Raw genomic sequence first — 26,527 nt, forward strand, 5'->3', positions numbered from 1 at the left:
TATAAAAAAATTCATCTGGTTTTTTAGTTTCATTCTGAAATTACATAAAATCTGAAATTTGAGTTACTTCAGTAAGGAAAAATAGAAGTAAATGAAGTAGATAGCAAAATCTTTATATTTGTTGATTCTGGGAGATGATTAAATATAAATTCATATTCAATTTCTTTGTGTAGAGTTTTTCATAAAATATTTGAAGAGCATGAGATTTTTATGTTTATCTGAAGGAAGCATAAATATTTAAAGGTCGAGAAACAGTGTTATACTATTTTGCCTTATCAGATTGATAAAGGATAATTTTTCATACCATAAAAAAGATACTGCTTAAAAAATATTTATCAATCATTGTTGTAATCCTCCAATGTATTTAGAGTGTGGCTTGATATGTTCCTGAATCTTCAGGAATACATCTTTTGTATAAAATGAGATAAAACTCAACTTCCCTAGAACATCATTTAACCTCTTTTTAAAAAATTATTTTATTGTTTGTTTATGGTACTGCGGATTGAACCCAGGGGTGTTGTATCACAGAGCTACATCCCCAGCCCTATGTATTTATTTCTTTATATATTTTTATTTTGGGTGGGCTTGGACTTGTGATCTTCCTGCCTCAGCTTCCCAAGTTGCTGGGATTACAGGCATGTGCCATCACACCTAGCCATTTCACAGTTTTAAATAGTGTGTTTCATTGAAAGAAATCACTTAATCATTAGGATTTCTGTAGCACGTAGAATATTCACATTTTTAGAGAAGAACTGATTATCTTCTCCATAATACAATGAAGTTTAAAGCAACTTTTACCTTAATGTTTAGTAGAACAGAGAAAAGGGGTGTGTGTGTGTGTGTCTCTAAAAGATGGGTATCAATCAGAGTCCTATAAGGAAAAAACTTTGGCTTCTTAGGTGGTCCAGAATCACAATAGAGCTAAATATAATTTTAAGTAGAAATATATAGTATTAAATTTATAATAAAATCATTAGTTCTTAGTTATCCAGGTGTGTGTGTGTGTGTACACAGGTATGTGGGGCGGAAGGGTGGGGGAATTATTGAAGCCCATGACTGCATACAGTAATACTGCACTAGTAACTAGTAACGGTTATTTTAATGCCTGATTCTTGCTAAGGAACCTTCCCCGCTGCCCACCTGTTCCACAACCAGTGTTAACCTAAGACTATTCAGCAATTCTATGTAGCATTCAAAGCTACAGGTAAAGATGGGGCAAGCCTGACCCAAGGGCCAGGGCTGGATTCCAGCCAACAGGAAAGGTTGTCGGGAAGATGATGTGGAAGGAGGCTGAGAGCAGAGCCTGAAGGAGGAACCCAGCCTGTGGGCTGGAGGGTTTGCTTCTGGCTCGGCAGGGGCGGTGCTTTCCTGCCCTGTTGCGCGCGGCAGTCTGCAGGCCAGGGTGTGCCACGGCCAGGCAGTTAGCACAAAGAAAACCAAAACCTTCTGGCTGTGACCTTCACCTGGATGGGGAATGACAGAAAAGCAAGGGGATGAGCAGGGTGCCTGCTGTGATGGAAACTCACGTGGAGTGGGTGGCCGCCATGCAAGGAAAAGACAACTGTTCCTCCCGCCCACTCCACAGGTGATACTCCGCTTAGGCCACTGGACTTTAATACTGTGGCCCCTCTTGGACACTCTCTTCCTTGGCCCCAGCAGAGCCACTCCTTTGGTTCTTTTGTGTGATTCTTTATCAGACCCATTTTCTTCTCTCCGCTCTGTGAACAGCAGTTCCACCCTCCCCCCCCACCCATAACTCCTGTGCTTTCAGTGACTCCCTGGGTCCTGATGCTTTTCAGATCTTCATCTGCAGTCCATACCTTTCTCCCAGACCAGGTCTGCATTGCTAATGGCCTGTTGGACATTTTCTTGAGGGTTTGCAGATCACAAAGATGCAAATTGAAATTAGAATTGTTCTGCTTCCTGATAGTGTGCCTCAGGCAAATTACATCACCTCTCTGAGTTTCCACTTTTGTACAGTTAGGATAATAATACTTCCAAGTTTCTGTGTAGACCAGATCGTACAGTGAAAATCCTTTGCCTCATTGTTGGCACACATTAAAGGTACGAAAATATAAGTTTCTCTTTCTGAATTTTTTGTCAGTCTCTTCTGCTGATTGTGAACATAAATAAGCAATAACAAGGGAAGGAAAGGAATAAGAAGTAGCCATACAAATTTAAAACATTACAGGATTGTCTTGAATTTATATTTGTTTATGGTAGTTATTAGACAGTTTTTATTGTGGTAAGTTATATGAAATATAAAATTCAGCATTTTAACTATTTTTAAGTGAACAGTTCAGTGGCATTAAGAATATTCACGTTGTTGTTGAGGCTCCATCATCTTGGGAGAAGTTTAATTGTTCAACATGTTTCCACTGACTGAAGAAAATAAGCATGTGGCTCAGTTGTTGCTCAGCACTGGCACCTGTCCAAGATGTATCTTCAGATACCGTGGTGTAGATTTTCATGCACTGTACAAACTTCCAGATGAGATGAAGAAACTGAGGCACAGAGAGGTTAAGCAGCCTGTCCAAGGTTACACAGCTATTAAGTGAGCAAGCTAGGACTTGAACAGTCAAGAGTCCAAAGTCTAGGATTTGGAACTATAAGACAGATTTGGATCACAGTTCACTGCTTTCTAGCTTCAGCTTACTCTTCTGTAAGTGGGAGTAAATGATGATAACATCTACCTCACACAATTTGAAGGGACAAAAAAAATTTTTTTTGAAAACTGGAAATAGTATGTACGCTAGGAGGATTAATACATACACATATATTCACTTACATACAATGTGGTTTTGTATAATCTTCCTTATACATTTTTTTCAGACACATTGTCTGTTATTCAATACATATGGTGTAAGATTCACAGTATGAATTGTGAATTATATATTATTATATATAGCTATATATATTACATGAAGAGACTGTTGCCAACTTTTGTCTCTATCATTTTTTGTAAATGGAATTAATAGATCACATGATAATTCTGTTTCAGTTTTTGAGAAATTATCATACCATTTCCATGCAGCTGAGACATTTTCATTCCCACCAGCAATGCTTGATAATTCCTCTTTACCCACATCTTTGCCAACACTTGTTATTTTCTGTTTTTGATAATAGCTTTCTTAGTAGGTATGAAGGGGCTTCTCATTGTATTTTCAAAGAAATTAATATCTGGCAGATAATTATCAGAATACTCAATTTAAAGGGATATATAACAATGTAAGCTACAAAATGGCATAAAGATGTCTAGATGGAGAATAAGCCTTTATATTATTTTCAGTTTGTATAGGAATAGATATCTATAAATCTTTTATGTTATATTTCATGGAATTCTTTATTATGGTCAAGAAAATAATTACTAGAAATTTAGTACATAAACTATTATAGGAATAAAGTCAACAATATAAACATAGAAAAATAACAGATTTTTAAGATTATTAAGTTCAGTACATATGTTTTTATCAAGTACTTGTTGACTTGGATATAGCAAGACACAAAAGAAGTATAAAAGAAGTAAAAACCATGGCCCCTGCACTCGGCTCCCTTACTGTCTAGTTGAGAGAGAGAAGCTCATTAAATAATGAAAGAGCAGTCGCAAGCCCAGTCTGAAATCCAGTGCCATAGGGAGAGACATTCCGAGAATGCTTGGGAGAGGTGGTGGGGATAAGATATGGGAGCGATTAACAGAGGCCACAGGAGTCAGGGACATCTTTTAGAGTGACTTGTGGCCTGTTGTAAACTAGAAAGGCAGATGGTGGTGGATGGATGCTGGCAGAAGGATGGGGACAGGGAGCAGAAGCAGCTCAGGCACACTGTGGGAGCCATGAGTCCCAGATTAGGGAACTGGCTCTGCTCTGTGTGTCCATGTGTTTCAGTGGCATACAGGGTGATGCATTTCTTTGGTGTTATGGTATATAATTGCTAGGGAGAAAGGCTATAGGAAGGAATACCAGTGAAGACACCACTGTATGGATTCTGATAAGAATTAATAAAGTTTATATTTGGGTAACAATGACAGGAAACATGGATTGATTTACCAGATACTTGACTAGAGTGTCTTAGCACATTGAGTTGAGTGCAGGGAGAAAATATTAAAATTAGATGTCACTGAAGAGCACTGAAACATCTTTACTCACACTACTTTATGTGGCCTGGTTGATTACATCAAAATGCAATTGTTGCAGAGAGGGAATAAGAAGAACGCAAATAGAAAAATATTTTATGTGATTTTATGATATCTTAAAGACTTCAGGACTTCAGGAATAAAAATCAATTTTGTAGTTACATTCAGAAAAAAACTGAAGAGAGAAATTAAAGCAGTAATAAAACCTTGAAGGATAGAGAAGAGCTAAGAAGAGGAGGAAGTGATTTTATTTCAAGGGAAAGCAAGATTAAAGAGAAAGGCCCGCTTGAGAATGGGACAAAGCCCATCATTAACTAAAGAATTAAACCTATTTTTTTAAAGCTGACTTTATTAACAAGAAATGAATTAACTAAAATTAGTTGAAGCTAAGTGCAGTGGTGCATGTCGCTTGGAAGGCTGAGACAGGAGGATGGCGAGTTCAAAGCCAGGCTCAGCAACTGCAAGGTGCTAAGCAACTCAGTGAGACCCTGTCTCCATATAAAATACAAAATAGGGCTGGGGATGTGGCTCAGTGGTTAAGTGCCCCTGAGTTCAATCCCCAGCACCAAAAAAATTTGAAATAAGTTGTTAAACAAGTGATACTGCTTCTGCAATGTCCTAAAAAAGGAAAAAAGGGGGGGGGGGGAATCTTGCTTTTACATTTATAAATGAAGTGAATGACATTTTTAGTGAATACGGATAATTTTCAAATATATTTTTTTTCTCTAATGATGTTTTGTTCTAATAACTAGAGAACTAAAAAAAATTATGGGAGCAAAAGAAAGCTTATTTGGATTTTTTTGTTGTTGATATATTGCCAGCAAGTGTTATAAGTTATAGCAAAAGCAATAGAATACATTTAGAAAATAAATGTTTAGAAAGCTGTGAATATAGCTGGCAAGAAATAAGCAACATTTGTATATCAAAAAATATACTATTTAAAATTGATAGCTTTTTGTACTGAATTTTTAATTGATGGAAAGCACAGTCTTGCCATTTCCCTCTGTACTCCATCCTGTGCTGTCTAATTCAGTCACTTTAACATGTGTGCTACCCGTCTTGATCTCAGTTTGTACAGCCCCTCAACCCTGGCTGCACGCATTTACACCTGTTTTACCTTCGTAGTTCAGTCTTGTTTCCTTTCAGGACCTCAAATTCCAAAATTTCTCTAGGTCATAATTCTTTTTTCTTTTTTGCAGGGAGCGGGCACTGGGGATAAACTCAGGGGTACTTTACTACTGGTGTCCTTGCCCAGCTCTTTTTATTTTTATTTTTTATTTTGGGCCTCACTAAGTTGCTGAGGCTTACCTTGGGGTTTACCATTCTACTTCTGCCTCCAGAGTCCCTGGGATTCCAGGTGTGCTCCGCCACACCTGGCAAGTTCTTAATTCTTGACATTTCCCATTTCCCTTGACCCTCCTGAGCTTACACCTCTTCTTGCCTTCATGGTCCCAACTCACCCTGAATCCCTGGATTAATCATTTCAGTTCTCTTGTTGTTGTTCTTTTTTTTTTCTTTTTCATTTTTGACCAAGAACAACAGTGCTGGGACTAGAACTCACAGTCCAGAGCTCTTTTCATCTCCTTACTTGCTGGAAAAAACATGTTTGTTTCTTCTAGAGACAGCTGCTGCCACCCTCATTATCGTTTAGGTTTTGTTTTTAAATTGTTTATTTTAAAAATAAACATTAAAATATAACTAGAACCTTAGCATATTAACACTCTCATCCTTTTATTCATTTTTTTTCTTCTGTGCAACAAATATTTACTGGCTGCCTACAAGATTAACAGGTACTATAAATTCTCAAACTGCAAATACAAGGTACATAAAGTATTTAAAGAGAAAAACAAAATCATAAGAGAGAGAGTCTTTGAAGATTAGTAATCAGGCCATCTAGAAACACTTCTGTGCTCATTAATACTATGCCTACAAATGAGTCATGCAGCTAAGCTTGAAAACTTTCTGGGAGAGGGAATTCGAGGAATATTAAGGCAGCTGTTTTACACTTGGAAAGATCTGTTTTAAAAACACTCTTCTTACTCTCTTCCTAGTTCTGTGTAGCCACATGGAAGCAAATTTAATTCCTGTTTTCAGATATTTTCTCTCATTCCTAACATGACATGAGGTTGTTTTACCATCCAGCTAGCTCCTATTTTAGTCTCTTTTTTAATAATTATTTTTTAGTTGTAGATGGACACAATACCTTATTTTATTTATTTATTTTTATTTGGTGCTGAGGATGGAACCCAGGGCCTCGCACGTGCTAGGCGAGCGCTCTACTGCTGAGCCATAGCCCCAGCCCTGTATTTTAGGCTCTTAACATGTAACTTTCACAGTTTTTTCCACTCAGAGCTCATTGCTTACTAACGCTGCAGGAATCACCTGACCCAACCAGAAAATGGCGCTGTATTCATTTTTTTATTGCTATGTAACTATTACCACACATTTAGCATCTTAAAACAACACACGTTTATTTTCTGTCTCTGTGGGTCAGGAGTCAAGGCATGGCTACCTCACTCTTCGGCTCAAGACCCCATAAAGCTGTGTTACTGTGTGGAGACCTCTCCAGATTCATCTTGATTGTTGGCAGGATTTGGCTATTTGTGGTGTAGAACTGAGGCCCTCAGCTCCTAGAGGCCATCCCTCTCCAGGTGCAGTTCGCAGCATGGATCTTTGCTTCTCCACGCCCAGCTCTTTCCATTCCATTGCTGCCCTCCGTCATGGAAGTGGAATCCCATCCTTACTCAGTCCACCCATGAGCAAAGCTGCAAAGCGTGGGGATTATATATGGTTGTGTGTCACTGGAGTCACCTTGGAATTGTGCCTACCACAAGCACTATCATTTTCCTCATTCTACCATTATCCAACTATTAGTGAATTTTAAAGAGTCGCTTTGTTTCTGAGCTTACTGAGCTTACTTCCTACTAAACTTCCAGAATCTTCTGTTTGATTCTTCTAAGATAACTTCCTCCACGATGTGCTTTATGACTGTTTGGCTGTTGGTACAAGATCTTATATTTATCTCTGTTAAATTTCATTGTTCACCAGATCTTAGCCTGTCAACATTTAATACATGTTTCTCTCAATCAATAGAGTTATGCTGATTTATGCTCCTAGCAACAATGAATGAAAGTGCCTATTTCATAGTGCCTTCTGGGAAGGGGGAATGGTTTGGCATGCCTAGCAGGACATGAACATTTTCAGTGTAAAAGTGAAAAGTGAATATGAACATGGATGGAAAGCATCATTTTCTGGATTTCTCCACTACACTTTGGTTACTTACTATATGAGTTTTTTGTTTCTGTTTTTTTGTTTGTTTGTTTGTTTTTGTTTTCATACTTGGGATTGAACTCAGGAGCACTCATCCACTGGGCCACATCCCCAGCCCTTTTATGTATTTTATTTAGATACAGGGTCTCAATGAGTTACTGAGTCGCTTAGCACCTCACTATTGCTGAGGCTGGTTTTGAACTTGCAATCCTCTTGCCTCAGCCTCCCAAGCTGCTGGGATTACAGGCATGCGCCACTGCACCCAAAGCTACACGACATTTTTAGAATGGATTGTGGCATATTGGAATTTTACTCTATAGTGTTATAGTAACATGAATTAAGTAAAACACTCTCCAAAAGAGAAAATGGTTTGGCTTTGTTTCCTTATATACCCAACTTTGAATGCTAGACGAGCTTAGTAAATTAATAAAATTTATTGTGTAAATATATAGAAAGTCTAAGCTCCAGCTTCTCAAAATGTCTACTTGAAAAAGCAGAAATAAAAAATAAAAAAGAAAGAAAAAGACTATATCTAAAAGATAAGATACTCACTCTCCAAATGCCATCTGTCAATTTTGAAGTTGTAGGAACAGGAATTGCAGAACTGTGCTATTTGCAAGTCTGTAAGCGAGGCAAGGTATTGTCTTTAACCTATAAAAATAAGAATTCTAATATAATTTCTCCTTTATATTTGTGTTGACTCCTCTTGCTCATTTTCAGCAGCATGATGCAGTTGAGAATGCATTGATTTCAATATCAGAAGGACCTGAGGCCTAGAACAAGAAATAATGTCTGTGAGCCTTATTTCACTCATCTTGAAATTGAAATAGTAATATTTGTATAACGGGTTGTTGTGAGACAAAGAAACAGTATTTGTAAAACTTGCAGCACATAATAGATTTTCAGCCATTGTTTGTTCCTTTTTCTTTCTTTCTCTAGTAAAGTCTCAATTATCTAGTACCTTTTGGAAAGTGAAATATTCTAGATTTGTGTTGGTTTCAAACAGCTTAAGAGTTACATTCTCCCTTTTATTTTTTTTAGGTCATTTCTTTTTATTGTCACATTTTGATCATAACAGTGAGCTTCATTGTTACATATTCATACATGCTCATAATTTTTCAATAAAATACTTTTTCTAAAATCTATACTTCATGGCTTCCTTTTTTTCGTACCATACCATGGGTATTTATGGATGGTGTGAGACACGAGGCTAAAGCTTCGCTTTCTCTCTTGAGATTGCTAAAATCTACTGGTTGGCAAGCAGCCCAGTCTTCTTTATGGCTGGCTATTCTCTGTGGTCTAAAATGTCTGCAGCTGGCCACCTCTCTGGTAGCTTCTAATTTCTGCCGGCTATCATTGCTGCCCCATTCCTTGTAATTGCCATGAGGCTCTGCAAGCCTTCTTACCAATCCTGCCACGACACCTGGCTTCCCTCACTCTTCACTGTTGTCTCTTCTGCCTGTTGTGCATCTCATGTTTTGTAGGCACTGGCTGACCTTGCACTGCTCTCAAGACACCTAGAAGAGTTCTTGTGCAAAGTGAGCAATTAAACACAACATGTTTAATATGGTCCTTAGCAGCATTTCCCCTACACTCTGGACCCCATACCGGGTACTTTATAATATCAGAAATCAAGAAAACCAACTATATTTGGTTTTCCTACAAGTTTTTTTTTTTTTTTTTGTGGGGGAGAAGGAGTGCTGGGGGTTGATCTCAGGGTGCTCAACCACTAAGCCACATTTCCAGCCCTTTTTAAATATTTTTTTTAAAGACAGGGTCTCGCAAAGTTGCTAAGTGCCTCACTAAGTTGCTAAGACTGGCTTTGAACTTGAGATCCTCCTGCCTCAGCCTCCCAAACCACTGGGATTACAGGCATGTGCCACTGAGCCCAGCCAAGTTTATTTTTCTTTACTCTTATTTAGATTTAATTTTAAGCAGGTTTTTGTGCTAGATACCAGGGATAAAGGAAATAGAGGTCTATAAAGTTAAATTATGACATAAGGCTTGCCTTCCAAGGAGGAGAAGAATGTAGATATATTCACAAATAACAAGTAAAAGATGCTGGGGGATCAGGAGGAGGTGGTGCACACCTGTAATCCCAGCAACTCAGCAGGCTGAGGCAAGAAGATCATGAGTTTAAAGCCAGCCTCAGCAACTTAGTGAGGCCCTAAACAACTTAGAACCTGTCTCAAAATAAAAAGTGTTGGGGATATGGCTCAGTGGTTAAGCACCTCTAGGTTCAAACCCTGGTACCAAAAAAAAAAATGACAAAGAGGGATGGAGGAGAGAAAGTGTTAGGGAAGGGTTCAGGATTATAGTTTAAGTTATAAAAAAGAGTGGATGTTTTTGAACCCAGAGTAGTGAGTGTCAAATCCTATGAGAGTCAGACCAAAGACCAAGCCAGATGGAAGGGCGTTGCCATGATTCTCCACCATAGTAAATAATCATTTAGGAGCACCATGGGTACAGTTTTCCTTTTCTCATTCAGGAGTCTGGGTATTTAAACTTACCATGTTATGTGGCATTCATTTCTCTGTTCCTTACGGATTTTTATTATTTATGTGAAAATAGAAAGGATATGGAGGATATACGTAGGGGCTCCACATTTTTATGCTTTTATAGTTTGAATTTTAAACATTGTTGAATTTTTATACATTTAACTTTGTTCTGTTATTTTGTTTATTTTTAATTCAACTGGGTGTTTTTATTTTACCCTAATGTATAATCCCTTACAAAGATTGCAAACATATGACCAATTTTAATTTATTGGAATAGACTTGGCTGTTCTTTATAATAACGCCATATTTATTAAATTTGAACATTTCCTTTAAGCTGAAACAGAAAGGAAAAGCATAAATAATCATGACAAACAACCCTCTTCTGGTGTGGTCATTTGAAATGAAACAACCAAAAAATTTAATCAATTTAAATCTAGAAAAATTAGCTGATATAAGTTGTAAACCAGATGAGTAAAAGCTTTCACTTACTCATTCTTGACATTCAATTCCATTTATTCTTTATAATATATTTTAAAACAGAATGTCTGTAAAGACTAAGGTTTAAGTTCCTATATCCTACTCTGAGGTTACTGAGAAAAAAATGTTTGAAGTCATTCTCATGTTTAATACAAATTCCATTTTAACACACAAAGAGGAATAAAAGAGGTAGATATTATAGATACAAGATGGTGTGTTTTATTAAAGCATAATTATAATAGTACATCATGATATAATAGTTGATTTAAATAATTATTAATAATTATTAAATAGGCTTTATAGTACTGAGTCATAATCATTCTGAATAAACAAGTTCATTGATTGAACATGTCTGGAGTGCTTATTATTCACTAGGCATACAAAAGAAGAATAATTACATTTGGGTCCCTGAAGACTGTAGTTGAGTTGAAGAGTAATTTAAAATAATTGTCTTTATTTTGTTTCACCCAAACACCTATTCTTTAGACAATCAAGGTGCCTAGACATATAAACAATTTGGAGTTGAAGAAAATCCTTGGTGTCTTTTTAAAGACCGTTCCTTTTCTCTAGTACTCTTGAAAGACAGAAAATACAATTAGAGGATGGCCTGATTCTCCTCCTGTCTTTCTGTTCCCCACCTGCCAATCAATTCTGTGATTGGAGTCATGCTTCGTAAATTCATGCCCCTGCTCTAATTGATTTCGAGGTGAACATGCCTTAAGTGTAAAGTTTTAAAAATCTCAATATTTCACATGAAACACTAGAACACTTCAGTCCACAACATTTGAACACAAAAGCCTCAAATTAGGCATGGTGATCTAAGGAACATGGCAAACAAGAAATGGGTTGGGAGGAGGTAGGTGAGCCTGTTCTGCTTGTAATTGTAAAAGTCATTATAAGTAACTGTGATTTTAGTTGATGTTGGTTATTTTTTAATTGGGAATGCCTGGGTAATAGTTAAATGTTGTCCACATATACATGGTATTCAACTTCAGACAATACAAACTGATAATAACTTTTTACTGTCAAAGTAATAATAATTTCATAAATTTCTACAAATTTCAAATGATAACTATAAAGAAAGAAATAACTATTATTTCTCCTTATAAAGAAAAAAAGTTACATTGTCCATACTCTTACCTCCAAGATAATCCCTATCATTCTCATTCTTTCTTTTCATTAGTAAAGAACTTACACAAGTTCCACCACTTTATCTACTTACCTGTCTGCATCTGTTCATTGGCAGACCACCTTCCCTCCATTAGCATGTATGGTTACCTGTGCTCCTAGCTAAGGCCAGCCCCTGTGCTCATGTAGTATGTCCCATCATTCTCAAGGATCTTATTCCATATATGATCTTTTTTTTTTTTTAATGACTTTGCCCTCTCTTCTGAGTAGGTTCCATAGGATACAAATATGCTACTGTCTGTCCATCCCACTTAACCATCCTACTACTGTCCTATTTCTCCTTAAAACAAAATTCCATAAAAGAGTTGTTCCTCCTTTCCCATTACCTCTCTGGATTAGTCAGCTCTCCACTGCTATGACAAAATGCCTGAGATAATTAGCTTAAAAGAAGAGATTTATTTTGGCTTGTGGCTTCCAAGGTTTTAATCCATGATCATTTGGCTCCATTGTTCCGGGCCTGTGGCAAAGCAGAACATCATGGCCAGGAGTGGATGGTGGAGCAAAACTGCTCACCTCATGACTGTCAAGAAAAAAGAAAAAAGCAAGCACCAAAGTCCCCAAATCCCCCTCAAGGGCACATCTGCAGTGACCTCACTTCCTTCCTCTAGGCCCCACCTCCTGAGGTTTTCACCACCTCCAACAGTGCCACAGGCTGGCAACCAAGCCTTCAACACATGGCCTTTGGGGGCCATTTCAGATCTAAACCATAACACTTTGAACCTGCTTGAATCAGGTGGTCACTTATTATTCCTCCTATTCTTGATAGGAAATCCAAGGACCTTCTCTTTGCTAAATCAGCAGCCACTTAGCTTGCCATACCTGACTGTTGATAGGATTTGACACAGCTGATTACCCCTATTGACACCTTATATTCTTATGTTCCAGACTTTACACTCTGCTGGGTTTTCTGTTAACTTACTGGCTTTTGTCCTTTTTACTGGTTCTTCTTCGGTTATTCTTTCTCAGACCCTTTCACTTGCTCCTTTTGCTGACCTCCTGGAATACACAAGAACCCAATCCTTGGATCTCTTCTTTATGCCCAGTGCTTTGATGATCTCAACTACTATCTGATCTTTACATATATGCTCATAACTCTCAAATTGGCATCTCTAGTCTATACCTCTTTTCTGAAATTCAGACATAGCTAATTGCCCTTTAACATCTCTCCAAGGATGTTTGATCATTCCAAATTTAACATGTCCCAAATCAGGCTCCTGATCTGTGACCACAAAACCTGCTTCCTTCTAAGTCTTCTCCATCTTGCTAATGGCAATTATGGCTTTGTTGCTTCGTCCGGATTCTTGGTAGAATCATTAACTTTCCTCTTTTTCTTAAATTTACATCCAGTCTGTTATCAAATTGTATTCCTTCTGCCTTCTTAATATGTCCAGAATCTGACCACTTCTCACCTTGCCCTCTGCTCACATTCTGGTGATTGTTTCTTACCTGAAATAAGGAGTGTTGAAATAGCTTCCTGCCTGGTCTTTTTGCTTACCTTTAGTCGATTTCCAACTCGGCAGCCAGCGTGATCCTCCTAACCCGTAAGCGAAGTCAAACTACTCTGCTTGGAAACCCGCCAGTAACCTCCCACTAAATTAAAAACGAAAGCCAAAATCCTTAGAGTGGCTTACAGAGTCTTTACCACCTGGTCCCTCCAAGGCACCGGGCCATCTGGTCCTCCTTTGCCTCTCTCACTTCATCTTCTCACACTAATCTAACTTCTTCTCATTGCTCCGGCCACACTGCCTCCTTCCGTTCCTCAGACGTGCCAAGCCATGCACGTTTCAGGACCTTTGCTCTTGCTCTTCTTGTCCCCTGGTTGCTTCCCCATGGATTCTCATCAGCTTCCCTCACACCTCTCAGGAGGGCCTGCCCTGACGACCTTGTGTTAAGCTGATGCCCATCCTCCTACCTCCCAGTTTCCCTATCCTCCTTTCCTGCTTCCAGTATGCCATGTTTCAGTGGATAACAGTGGATACCCTTGCAGATAAATATTTGTAGAAATCCATGATTCATTTATTTATTGACTATTGAAATAATACTTTTGAGTGCAGATGGGTCCCTAAGGTCAAAGCTACTTCATAGTAATTCTAAGAAATTCTTTGCCTTTTTCACCTCATTCCCCTATGAGCATGCCATGGTGTTTTTTGGAGGTTACGTCACATGTTATCACAGCAGATTGACTGCAGAAATAGATATAAATACGTAATTATTTTCTGTTTAAACAGTGATTGCAAAAAGTGTGAAACACTGCCATTCTTCCTCATTGTCTTCTTTTTTTCTTGTTTTTAATATGAAATGTTTTATGTAGTGGTTTTTTGATTCTCAGCTTTAATTTCTAATATGGTATATATTGATAGATTCAAATAAAGGCTCTCTGAGGTCCTCTCTATTTGTTTGTTTGTTTTTGTCTTTTGTACTGGGGATGGAACCCTGGGGCACTCTACCTCTGAGCTATATCCCCAGCTCTTTTTATTTTATTTTTAATTTTGAGACAGGGGTCTCACTAAGTTGCTTAGGGTCTCAAGCTAGGTACTTTAGAACAATAAAAATTGATCATTGGCAGAACCATTTTCCTTCTCAAACCTGTAGGCAGAATCCTTCCTTGCCTTTTCTAACTTCTGGTGTTTGCAGGCAATTCTTGGCAGTCTTTGGCATGTAGATACCTCTCTTCAGTTTCCATATAAAATCACGTTCTGAGGTACTGGGAGATAGGATTTCAGCATGTCTTTTTTTTTTTTTTTTTTTTTTTTTACCTTTATTTCATTTATTTATTTTTATGTGGTGCTGAGGATCAAACCCAGGGCCCCACGCATGCTAGGCGAGCACTCTACCGCTGAGCCACAATCCCAGCCCCTCAGCATGTCTTTTGAGGGCACACAATTCAACCCATAATAGGTGGTAACAATGAAGATAAGAAGTAGTTAATTAGATATATATTTTTAAGAACCAATAGGAGTTACTTATAAATTAGATAAAGAGAATTTAAGGGTGGAGCTCTAATTTCTGGCTTGAGCATTTGGGTAAATTGTAGAATCAAGTGCTGCTCCATTTAGGGATGGGGGGAAATCCCAGAAGTGGAATTGTGAGGCCCCCATCTTCTTAAGTATCTTCATGCATCTGTTCTTCCAGATATACTTTAGCATTAACAGTACTGCTTCAGATCCCCCTGATTAAATAATCAGATGTAGTAAAAGATAATGTTGTTGCCCAATTCACTTAGGTATACATAGACAAAAAGGGAAAAAGGAATAAAGAACATGCACCATGGGAGAAATTCTTGTAGTCAGAGTAGGACAGATTTAGTAAGAGTTGGCAAAGTCCATTGATATCCCATATGTGTTTCAGTTAAACTTCTAGATGGAAATTCTGGCAATATAAGACTAATACCATGTTATGACATTGACTTTCCCCTGCTGGATGAAATCTGATCTTAGGTAAAAATGTCTAAGTTCCCTGATAACGTGTTGAAGGTAAGGATATCAATTAGATAACTAAGTAACATTATTTATAATAAAAGTGAGTCCTGATTGGTAAATTAATCAGAATGGGGGGAATTGCAAAGGAACGATACATACCTGACACTGCACTTTGGACTGTCCTGAGTTTCTTCTAATTGGCATATCCCTTCTGTATTCCTAAGAATTGCTGGTAAACCATGTAATGGTGCCTATCACAGCAGGGCTTCTAAGTCAGGACAGACCCCATACCTACTGATAGGAATTCCTCTCTTCATACCTAAGGTTTTATCTCCTAGGGGTTGGGTGAGCTGTCACATGAATGACTGCAAGGACCTCAGTCTGGCACTGCCCTGGTGGCAAATTCTGAATGGTTTCTATCTGAAATCCTTTTAATAACTTCCTGCTAACTCTGCCCTATGTGTCTGAATAATTGGAAGAACCTAAGAACATCTTGTGGACACTGTCCGTTCTGCAAGTTCAACTGCTCATTCATACTGTGCCCATCTTACCCTAATTCCTTTCTGTCTAGCAATTTCCATGTGGTGTTAAAGTTGATGCAGTCATTTTAGCTGCAGTTCCCAAAGCAGACTTGAGGACATCGGTGTAGATGTGAGTCTGCTCAGTTGCTTTAGAAAAGATGATCAGGGGTGTTGCTTTTGATTGTTTTCCTTTCAGCTTGTCCTGAGAATGTGCGTTTTCCCAGACATTTACTTGGTAGGTAAATTTCATACATTTATCAATTTGCATATCATCTACTTAGTTATCTCGTACTGTTGTAGTCCATAAAGACTTCTTTTCTGTACTGAAGATATAATAGCATAAAGAATAGCTGAAAATACCCAGTTTTTCATTTGTTGATACTTATATGATTGTACATTCAGATGAAGTTCTGATGCTTGATTACTGCTTACCCAGGGAGAAAGATTTTCACAGAATTAAGTATTTGTATTTTGCTGTATTATTTTAGTGCCTTTTTTGACTATATACTATTATTTTTTATTCTTTATTCAGAGAGCCATTAAGAAAACTAGCAAGTGAACTAGTCAGAAAAATTCCTTGTTATTAACAATCTAGTTCCATATTCTACAATTAGATTAAGTGTCCAGAAACAGAGAGCCATGAGAGAGTGAAATTTTATCCAGAGATTTATTTCTCAGTACCCACAGGCCTAGAAAGTGGTTTTCAAATTGCGTTGTGGGGGCCCCTTCAGGTGATGCCGCGGGCAACCTGTGGAAAGGTAGGAACGCCACGTGTGCGGGAGCTTGGGTTGCTTGCTGCCTTCTGGACAAGAGCAGTGCCACTCAGATCTGCTTCATTTACTTGTCACTCATGGCATGTATTTTTTTTTTAATTAAAAACCACTGATCACCAGGAAGATTACAAGTTCAAAGCCAGCCTCAGCAACTTAACGAGGCATTAAGCAACTTAGTGATACCCTGTCTCAAAAAACCAAAAAGGCTGGGGGTGTGGCTCAGTGGTTAAGCGCCCCTAGGTTCAATCACAATCCCCAGTACCAAAACAAAAACAAAAACACTGATCATGAATATAGTCTGAGTCCAAGATAAAACTAACATGAGAATAAAACACAGTCTGTGACGAAGCTTACTACAGATGTAGTGAAACAATTACCAAACCATCACTCCAAGACTATTTCCTAATTTGAGATACAAATTGAGGAACTTGCCTTTTAGATTTTCAGCCCTCAACAGATAAGCAATAGAAAAAGTTCAGGCACACTGACAATAATAAGGATAATTGATAATTTCGTGGCTGAGGAACTACTCAAAGAAAAAAGTACTAAAATCAAACTCAACAAGAATAGTCTGTGGCCAGATATCTTGATGCCCTGGTAAAGGCATCATTTACAATATAGCCTATGCAATAAGTGAGGCTTCTGTGTGTGCATATTCCCAGACATTTGCTTGGTAGGTATTCTTTTTTTTTTTTAATATATTTATGGTTGTACATGGACACAATGCCTTTATTTTTATTTATTTATTTTTATGTGGTGCTGAGGATCAAATCCACGCTAGGTGAGACTCTACCACTGAGCCACAACCCCGGTACCTTGGTAGATATTCCAAATGGGAATTAGCAGTCAGAATGGGGAGAGATGAGCAAGGCTTGGGCCATAAGATGTGTTGCATTCCATGTAGTCAGGACCTTCGTTTGCCAGTGTCAAAAAGATTACATTTGCCCAGGGAGTGTTTATTGTTATTGGCTCTCTGAATTAAGAAGTCCAGAACACAGCTGGAAGGACAAGAGGCTTTTTTTCTTAATACCTGTCTGAACCAGAAAATAAGTTCCCAGTGGGATCTTCTTGGTATTATTCCTGGAAGGTTAAACAGGGAAACCTTTAACCAAAAGTTTCTCAAGCATCCCCTACCCCCACATTCAGCTCTTAGGAAGTGGAAAAGACAGATACAGAATAATTAACAATTTGGCTTAAATCATAATATCACCCTCTCCCTTTTGTTCATAATAGTTGAGCATTTATTCTTCACTGATAGAGGCTTAATGGTGGTCATGCATTTTAGGAACTGCATATCAAATTAACTACTAAATTCTACTTTTCACTTGTGCTTTATCTGACTATTCATTACTCTTGTGCTGAGATTAGCAGCTCTCAATTTAAGAGGAAGCTGAAACTGCTATTCTGTACTGTGGGATTAATATATATTGTTAGAATATCATGGTTTTAAAAGAAAAAAACTGAAATGTTGGCATTTCCTGCTTAATCTGTGGGAACTCTTGGTCTTCTTAACTTCTGGAAACTTGCATGCTTTGAAATCACTTATCTTTATGCTATACATGGTCAGGAAACCTAATATCACTACCCTTGAAATTTAAAAAGGCAAGTCAGATTCTTTAGATTTGGGAACAAGCTTGGAAATAAATGTTCTGTCAGTTTTTCCCACACCGGGTGTAACCACGCTTACTGGTTGGGTAACGGTGCAGGTTTATTGCCCGCAGCTCGGTTCAGCCTCTCTCTTACTGAGCTGCTGCAGTGCACGGTTGCCGGTCTCCTCTTTTCCAAGATAGACAGCCCAGCCAGAAGTCTACACAGTGAGGCTCAACAAAATGTTGACTTCTTTTCCTGGGTCTGATAAACCTAGGGAACTTTGGTGTGTCAGATTTATTTTATAGTTTATATAGTTTCATGCTTTTGCAATTTCTTAGACTTCTAAAATGTATTATTTCTTTTCTAGGACAATGAAGGTCAAACAGCTCTTCATTATGGTAAGATAATTCAAAATTATTTAAGAACCATATATGAATATTTTCTCTGTTTATCTCAACTTTGTACAAACTTATGTAGTGTTTACAAAAGTACATGGCAGTTACAGCAGAGCTATGACAACTTTTGGTTATTAATCTATTTATTAAATTAATAACCTATAAAGTTGGAGATGTATTAAAATTCTTATGGACACAATCATAGTAAATTATATGTTTCTATACTGCCATCAAAAACAGAAGCTACTCCAACCCCCTATCAAAAATTCATTATTTCATTCCCGGTTCTACTAGTGACAGCTAAGAGGCAAATTATTATCACTGTAGAATCTAGTTTCTCTCCTGTAAGAAATTAGTAAAGTAGCTCCTGATTAGCCTAGCCAGGTAATCTTTATTTCAGTAATCTATAGAGTAAAAGTAATCCATAAGAAATAATACTATAGGCCAAGTGCAGTGGCACACACCTGTAATCCCAGCTACTAGGGAAGCAGAGGCAGGAGGATCCAAGTTCAAGGGCAGCCTGGGCAACTTGGACCATGTCTCAAAATAAAATTTAAATAAGGGCTGAGCGGGGCTGGGGGTGCTGTGGCTCAGTGGTAGAGCCCTTTCCTACCACACATGAGGCACTGGGTTCTATCCTCAACACCACATAAAAATAAATAAATAAAATAAAGGTATTATGTCTATCTACAACTAAAAAAAAAATTTTTTTTTTAAGGAGGGCTGGGGGTATGGTTCAACAATAGTGTACTTGCCTAGCATGTGCAAGGCCCTAGGTTTGTTCCTCAGTACCTCAGAAAAAAGAAGGAAAGAAGTAAAGAAAGATGGCTCTTAGAGACTATTAGTTAAATTCAGTGAAATACAAGAGATTATTTTATAAATTAAAAAGTACGAGTGAATACAACTGAAAGATTCTGTTTGGATGTAAGTATAATTGACTAAAATACAGCCATCAATATTTAATCCAGGGGATAGGGACATAACTCAGTAGTAGAGCATTTTCTTAGTATGCATGAGGTCCTGAGTTCAATCCCCAGCGCTGCAAAATAAATTAATTAATTAACCAGATTAAGGATCAACCACCTTCAGATATTTTAGGAAGGAATACTTTAGGCCACTTGGGCAATCTTGGCATCCTAGATTGCCATTTAGTAGCAAGTGGTCCAGATGCTCTTGGATACCTTTGTCTACTCTTTAGGGATTATTTGGATATTAGGAACCTCACTGAATTATCTAGAAGTCTAAACCTTTGGACTAGCTATTACACTACCCACATAAATCAGCCGTATAATGAAGATTGAAATGTCAATATATGTCTGCCCCAACTCACACATGAATTAGCCAGTATAACCTTGAGTACTAGAGCAGGAAAAAAGAAAATTGTGAGTCAGTCTCACTGTCGAACATAGATATAAAAATTTTCAGGAAAACATTAGCAAATGAAATTCATCATTGTATTTTGAAAAGAAAGTTATTATAATCAAGTTGGATTTATCCCAGAAATTCAAGGATGATGTAACATTTAAAACTTTATTAATGAAATTTTCCACATTTGCAAATTAGGTGAAAAACCACATGGTGGAATCAACTGCAGAAAAAGCTTTTGAGGAAATTCAGCCCACATTCTAAGAAGGAGTATAGAAAAATGCTTGAGATCTTGTGCTTTTAGCCAGACTTTGCATTCAGATTCTGGTTCTACTATTGACTTTGACAGATTATTTAACTTGTACTTTGGTTTATACATGATGAAATAGAGATAATAACTTTAGAGATTTGTTATGAGAATATAATAAACTAATCCATGCAAAGTGCTTAAACAATGTCTGATCCCTAGTATGTATCCAATAAATGTTAGCTGATTTTATTTCTTATGCTAAAAGCCCCTAATTCATTAGAAGTGTATAATTTTATTTTATTTATAACATTAATATATATGCACATATGTGTGATTTGTATATGTGTACGTAAAAATAAATACCACCAGCAAAAAAGGTTCGATGGAAGAGTTACATACAAGAAGTGTTTTTTCTGTGTATCACTAGAATCAATCTACTTTAAATCTGATACTGATTCTGATTAGTTGAGATGGTAAACCCTAGGGGACAAAAAAAAAAAAAACTTTTAAAAAAGCCCTGAAAGAATCATTAAAAAATAGTACATTAACAAAGTACTAATTTATTTAACATAAAAGCAAAGTAGTAAAGGAAGAGTAGAGGAACCAAAAAGACATAATACTTCTAGAAAGCAAAATGGGAAATGGGAGATGTTAATTCAACTATAATTAATAATAACAACTCAATCAAAAGGCTAAAGGTCATGATCCAGCTTCGTGTTGTCTATGGGAGACTTTCTTTAGATTCAGTGATTCAAGGGCTGGGGCTGTAGCTCAGTGGTAGAGCACTTGCCTAGCATGTGTGAGGCACTGGATTCAATCCTCAGCACCACATAAAAATAAATAAAGGTGTTGTGTCCATCTACACCAAAAAAAAAAAAAGATTCAAAAGTAAAATGTAGAAAAAGAGGTGTCATGTGAATAGAAGCCACAACAAGTAAGAGGAAGTAGGTGGTGTGACCAGGTGACAGAAGATGGCAGAGTAGAGGAAAGCTGCATTCCAAGCTGTGCCGTTGCATGGACCCAAAGCAGCAGGTGTACAGCTTCTCAGTAATGTGGGTAAAAGAGAGATTTCACTAAAATTTAATATTGGACACTGAAAGCAGCTTAGGGACTCAGAAATGGGTACAATAAACAAAGAAGAAAGAAAACATCACAGCAAACCCAGTGGCCCCATACGTGTCACCAGTACTTCTTCACCATGGGCAGAGGGAGGGGGATCTCAATCTTGGTAAGGAAAAAACTGAGATAAAAAGTGCTGCTTAGGGGCCAGGGTTGTGGCTCAATAATAGAGCTCTTGCCTAGCATGCGTGAGGCACAGAGGCACCATATAAAAATAAACAAAATAAAGGTAAAAAAAATATATATATATATATACTGCTTAACCTTAGGTGACCCAGAGGCTGCATCATGCACTGGTGCGTGAAAAGCACACTCTGTATCTCAATTGGCTGTGGAGAGCTGAGAGAGGGCCATCTTGGGATGAGCATGTTGCTTCAGTGACTATGGGACCTGGGAGATCAGGAAAAAACAAAAATAATAAACAAAAACACACAGGCACAATATCCCCTGCAAGCAAATATGGCCTGCCCAAATTGAATCAGGAAGATATGGAAAACATAAACACACCAATTTTTTTTTTTTTTTTTTTTTGGATAAAAGGAATTGAACCCAGGAGTATTTAACCACTGAGCCACATCTCTAGCCCTTTTTTAAAATTTTGAGACAGGGTCTCACTAAGTTGCTGAAGCTGGCTTTGAATTTATGATCCTTTTGCCTCAGCCTCCCACGCTTCTGGGATTACAGACTTGTGACACCACACCTGGGTAAACACACCAATATCAAGTAATGAAATTGAAACAGCAATTTAAAGTCTTCCAAAAAGGAAAAGCCCAGGACCTGATGGATTCTCAGCTGAGTTCTACCAGACCTTTACAGAAGAGCAAACACCAGTCTTTCTCAAATTATTCCATGATTTTGGAAAAGAGGGAACATTCCCAAATACTTTTTATGAAGCCAGTATAACCCTGATGCCAAAACCAGACAAAGAGGCATCAAGGAAATAAAACTACATACCAGTATCCCTAATGAACATATGCAACAATCTTTAATAAAATATTAGCAAATCACATTCAAAAACACATCAAGGGGCTGGGGTTGTGGCTCAGCAGTAGAGTGCTCGCCTGGCATGTGCAAGGCCCTGGGTTTGATCCTCAGCACCACATAAAAGTGAATAAATAAAGGTATTGTGTCCAACTGCAACTAAAAAATAAATATATAAACACACACATTCACACACATCAAAAAGATAATACACCATGATTAAGTGCTCTCATTCCGGGGATGTAAGGTTGGTTTACCATGCATAGACCAATAAATGTAATTCAGAAATCATATGATCATCTCAATAGATGCAGAAAAGTTTTTTTAACAATTTTTTTATATTTATTTATTTTTAGTTGTAGCTGGACACAATACTTTTTTTATTTTATTTATTTATATGTGGTGCTGAGGATCAAACCCAGGGCCTCACACGTGAGAGGCAAGCACTGTACCGCTGAGTCACAACCCCAGCCCCCAGAAAAGTCTTTTGATAAAATTCAACACCATTGATAGTAAAAATGCTGGAGAAGCTAGTGATTTAAGGAATTTACCTCAACATTGTAAAGGCCAGTTATGCAAACCCTGACCCTAACATTATACTGAATGGAGAAAAACTAAAAGCAATTTCCTCTAAGTTCAGGAACAAGACAAGGCTGCCACTCTCACCACTCCTATTTAATTTAGCCCTCAAAACATTCACCAGAGCAATCAGACAAGAAAAGGAAATCAAAGGAATTATAAATAGGAAAAAAAGAAGTCAAACTCTCTCTGTTGGCTGACAATATAATCCTATATCTAAAAGACCCAAAAATCTCCACCAGAAGACTTCTAATTAATTTAGCAAAGTAGCAAGATACAGAATCAACATCCATAAATCAATAGCTTTCCTATAATCCAACAGTGATTCAACCAAGGAAGAAATCAGGAAACTGTCCCTTTCACAGTAAACTCAAAAAAAATTTTTTAAATACTTGGGAATTAATCTGACCAAGGAGGCAAAAAGAGCTTTTTAATAAAAATTCTAGAACACTAAAGAAAGAAATTGAAGAAGACCTTAGAAAATGGAAAGAACATCCCATGTTCCTGGATAGGCAGAATATTGTCAAAATGGCCATACTACCAAAAGCAATATTCAGATTCAATGCAAAAATCCCCATCAAAATACCAATGTCATTCTCCACAGAATTAGAAAAAACAATTTTTAAATTCATTTGGAAGAACAAAGGCCCAGAATAGCCAAAGCAATACTAAGCAAGAAAAGCAAAGCAGGAGATATCACAATACCTGATCTTAAATTACATACAGAGCTGTAGAAACTAAACAGCATGGTATTGGCATCAAAACAGACATAGACACCAGTGGAATAGACCAGAAGACACAGAGACAAATACACATACCTGTAGGCATCTGATATTTAACAAAGATGCCAAAAATACATATCTTGGAGGAAAAAAACAAACTTTAACAAATGCTGCTGGGAAAACTGAATACCTATATGTAGAAAAATGAAATTAGACTCCCTATCTCTCACCCTACACAAAACTCAAATCAAAATGGATTAAAGACTTAGGAATTAGACCAGAAACTTTACAACTACTAGAAGAAAACATAGGGTCAACACTTCATCATATAGGTGCTGGCACTGGCTTCTTTAACAAGACCCCTAAACACAAGAAGTAAAACCAAGAATCAATGAGTGGGATGCCATCAAACTGAAAACCTTCTGCACAGCAAAGGAAACGATTAAGAGTGTGAAGAGAGAGCCTAAAAAGTGGGAGAAGCTCTTGGCCAGCTACTCCTCCAATAGGGGATTATCCAGAATATACACAGAACTCAAAAACAACAACAACAAAATCCCCAATCAATAGCAAAAGAACTAAATAAAAACTTCTCAAAGGAAGAAATACAATAAATGGCCAACAAATATGTAAAAAAATGTTCAACATCTCTAGCAATCAGCAAAATGCAAATCAAAACTGCTCTAAGATTTCAAGAAATGGTTTCTTAACAAAACACAAAAAAGCATACCCTATAATTTAAATTATGCAATTCGACTACATTAAAATTTAAACTTCTATAAAACCAAATATAGTTTAAGCCAAGCAAAAATAAAAGCTACAAACTGAGATTCTCAAAGATATTTAAATGCAAATTACCCACACAGGATTAGTACTCAGAATAAACTAAGAACATCTACCCAATCAATAACAAAGAAATGCAATAGAAAAATAGATCAAAAATATGAATAGTTGTTTCACAAATGAGGAGAGCTAGATAGCCCACAAACAACAAGAAAAGATGCTAATGTCACTAGTTATAGTAAAGAACTGTGAATAGCCCTAGATTGTACTCTACTGACTTATAAACTTATAAACAAATTAGTCTGACACAGTTTTATGGTTGATGGCAAAAGACACAAAATTCTTGCATCAGACACAAAAGACTGTGATATATAGCACAGAAAGCAGCATGAACTTCTTGTTTTTGTCATTTACTCTTGCCCCCACAGGAGCAGTACAAGAGACACAGGTAGACTGCACACATAGTGTGTCATAATTTAGGCATCCTAATCTCAGGGAACTCCAGTCTTTTCTGATGAGCTTCAAGCAAATCTACACAACTTATATCCTGAAGAATATATTTTTTGTATTCTGGACAATAAATAAACCTATGCTTCACTCTAGAAGAAAACACTATCTCTGTTGTGCAAAGCTGTTCACTACATACAGATATCCTTGAAAAGAGTCTGGAACAAAATCAGTCAGTAGCTCCGCCCATAAGACATGCAGAAATGTGGGAGACTGTTGGAAAATTGTTGCCTAACAATTACCAAGAAAATTCAGATTAAAATATTTAGGTATAGTTTCACACTGTATTATACAGGTCAGTTGGCAACACGTAAACATCCAAATATTAGAATTGGGATATGGAGCAACAAGAACTCTCATAGATTGCTGATGAGAGTGTCAACTATTACAGCTACTTTGAGATCACTTTGGCAAGATCTAGTAAAGTTTAAGGTACATACCTTACAACCCAGCGGTTCAACTTCTAGATATTTACCCTAGTAAAACTCCCAAACATGTAAATAATGAAGCATGATTTAAAACATTTATTGCAGCATTATTTGCAGTAGCCTAATTTGTTAGTCTCTATCTTCCTCTATTCAGTGTGCTTGAAATATTTGTTACTTCAGATTATATACATATGTTATCAAAAGCTATTGAAAGAACGGTTTAAAATGTGCAGATACAATACAGTATAATCTGTAAGCATCTGTGAACAAATAGCTATAAAGTATTTATTATTTTCTCCATTTTATAAGTGAGAAAACCAAAACTCTCAGGTTAATTAACTTGCCTAGAAGAACCAGAAATTCACCCCATGTCTCTAGATTCACTAGGAAATGAGTACCTTCCAGACCACTCACATCTCATTCCTTAAATCTGTTTCTGTGGCATTTCAGTTATGTGGCTTCTCCAGCATCACTGAGAGCTGGCTGCTCTAAATCCTAATTTTTGACCCAGAAATAAACATTTTTAGTCATCTCTACAACTGTGATGGCAATTTGGGATAATCATGCATAGGCTCAATAGCCACAGAGTCAAAAAAGAAAAGGAAAAGTTTTTCACAGTGACTATGAAGCCTTCAGCACAACATTCAGGGCTACCCCTTTTTCCTGGTGCTTGCTTCAAGAAGCCAACTTTCTTTTGCTCCAAAATATTTGCTGTAAGTCTGGAGTTCACTGCTCTGCTTATTAGGAAGACTACCCCTGCCATAGCACCCACATGCTCTGCTAAAGCAGTTCTTATTTCCATTCCTCCTTCCTTCTTCCATTCATTCATTCAGACATTCGTTAGTGCCTTCTTATGGCACTGCCATGTTTTCCCTTTATTTCTCCCTTCTAGAAACTGTAGCAATAGCTAAACCAGACTGTGCCCTTGAGAATCTAGATGAGTCATTCTGTCATTCCAGTTAACCATTAGAGGTAAATGCCTTTATAGATGTGGGAATGTGTCCATTTAAGTTTGATGTATGTAAAATGCACTTATAGATTGCAAAGGGGTAGGGATTTTTTTTAAAAAAACTTTCCCACTAGCTTCAAAATAAGTTATATTTTCTCTTGTGGTGATCTGGAAAAATCTCTAAGATAATGCTATTGAGTGAAAGGATTTAGAACAGTATATATAGTATGCTACCATGAAAAAATATATATATTTACATATAAAAATGTGAACGTATATATATATTTGCTAGTAAGTACATAAGATATTAGATACACAGAAAGCTAATAACGTTGTTTACCTAAAAGCAAGAGGAGCTGTGAAGCCGGGTGCGGTGGCCCATACCTGTAATCCCATCACCTGTAATCTGATGCAGGAGGATTGAGAGTTCAAAGCCAGCCTCAGCAATTTAACGAGACCCTAAGCAACTCAGTGAGAACCTGTCTCTAAATAAAATACAGAAAAGGGCTGAGAATGTGTCTCAGTGGTTAGGTATCCCTGGGTTTAATACCTAGTACCAAAAAAAAAAAAAAAAACTTTGAAGC

The 26,527-nt window shown here is 37.3% G+C and overlaps 1 protein-coding gene across 2 annotated transcripts in view; it reads left to right on the top strand.

Annotated features, from left to right (window-relative positions):
* Positions 1-26,527, top strand: part of Acbd6 (acyl-CoA binding domain containing 6) — a 148,697-nt gene that overhangs the window by 114,148 nt on the left and 8,022 nt on the right. For both annotated transcript variants that reach the window (XM_015491741.2, XM_048809902.1), the window contains one exon: positions 18,236-18,266. In XM_015491741.2, coding sequence (XP_015347227.1) covers positions 18,236-18,266 — 31 coding nt within the window. The remainder of the gene's footprint in view (positions 1-18,235; positions 18,267-26,527) is intronic.

Source organism: Marmota marmota, unplaced genomic scaffold (genome assembly GCF_001458135.2).
Source record: "Marmota marmota marmota unplaced genomic scaffold, marMar, whole genome shotgun sequence".
NCBI classification, from domain to species: domain Eukaryota; kingdom Metazoa; phylum Chordata; class Mammalia; order Rodentia; family Sciuridae; genus Marmota; species Marmota marmota.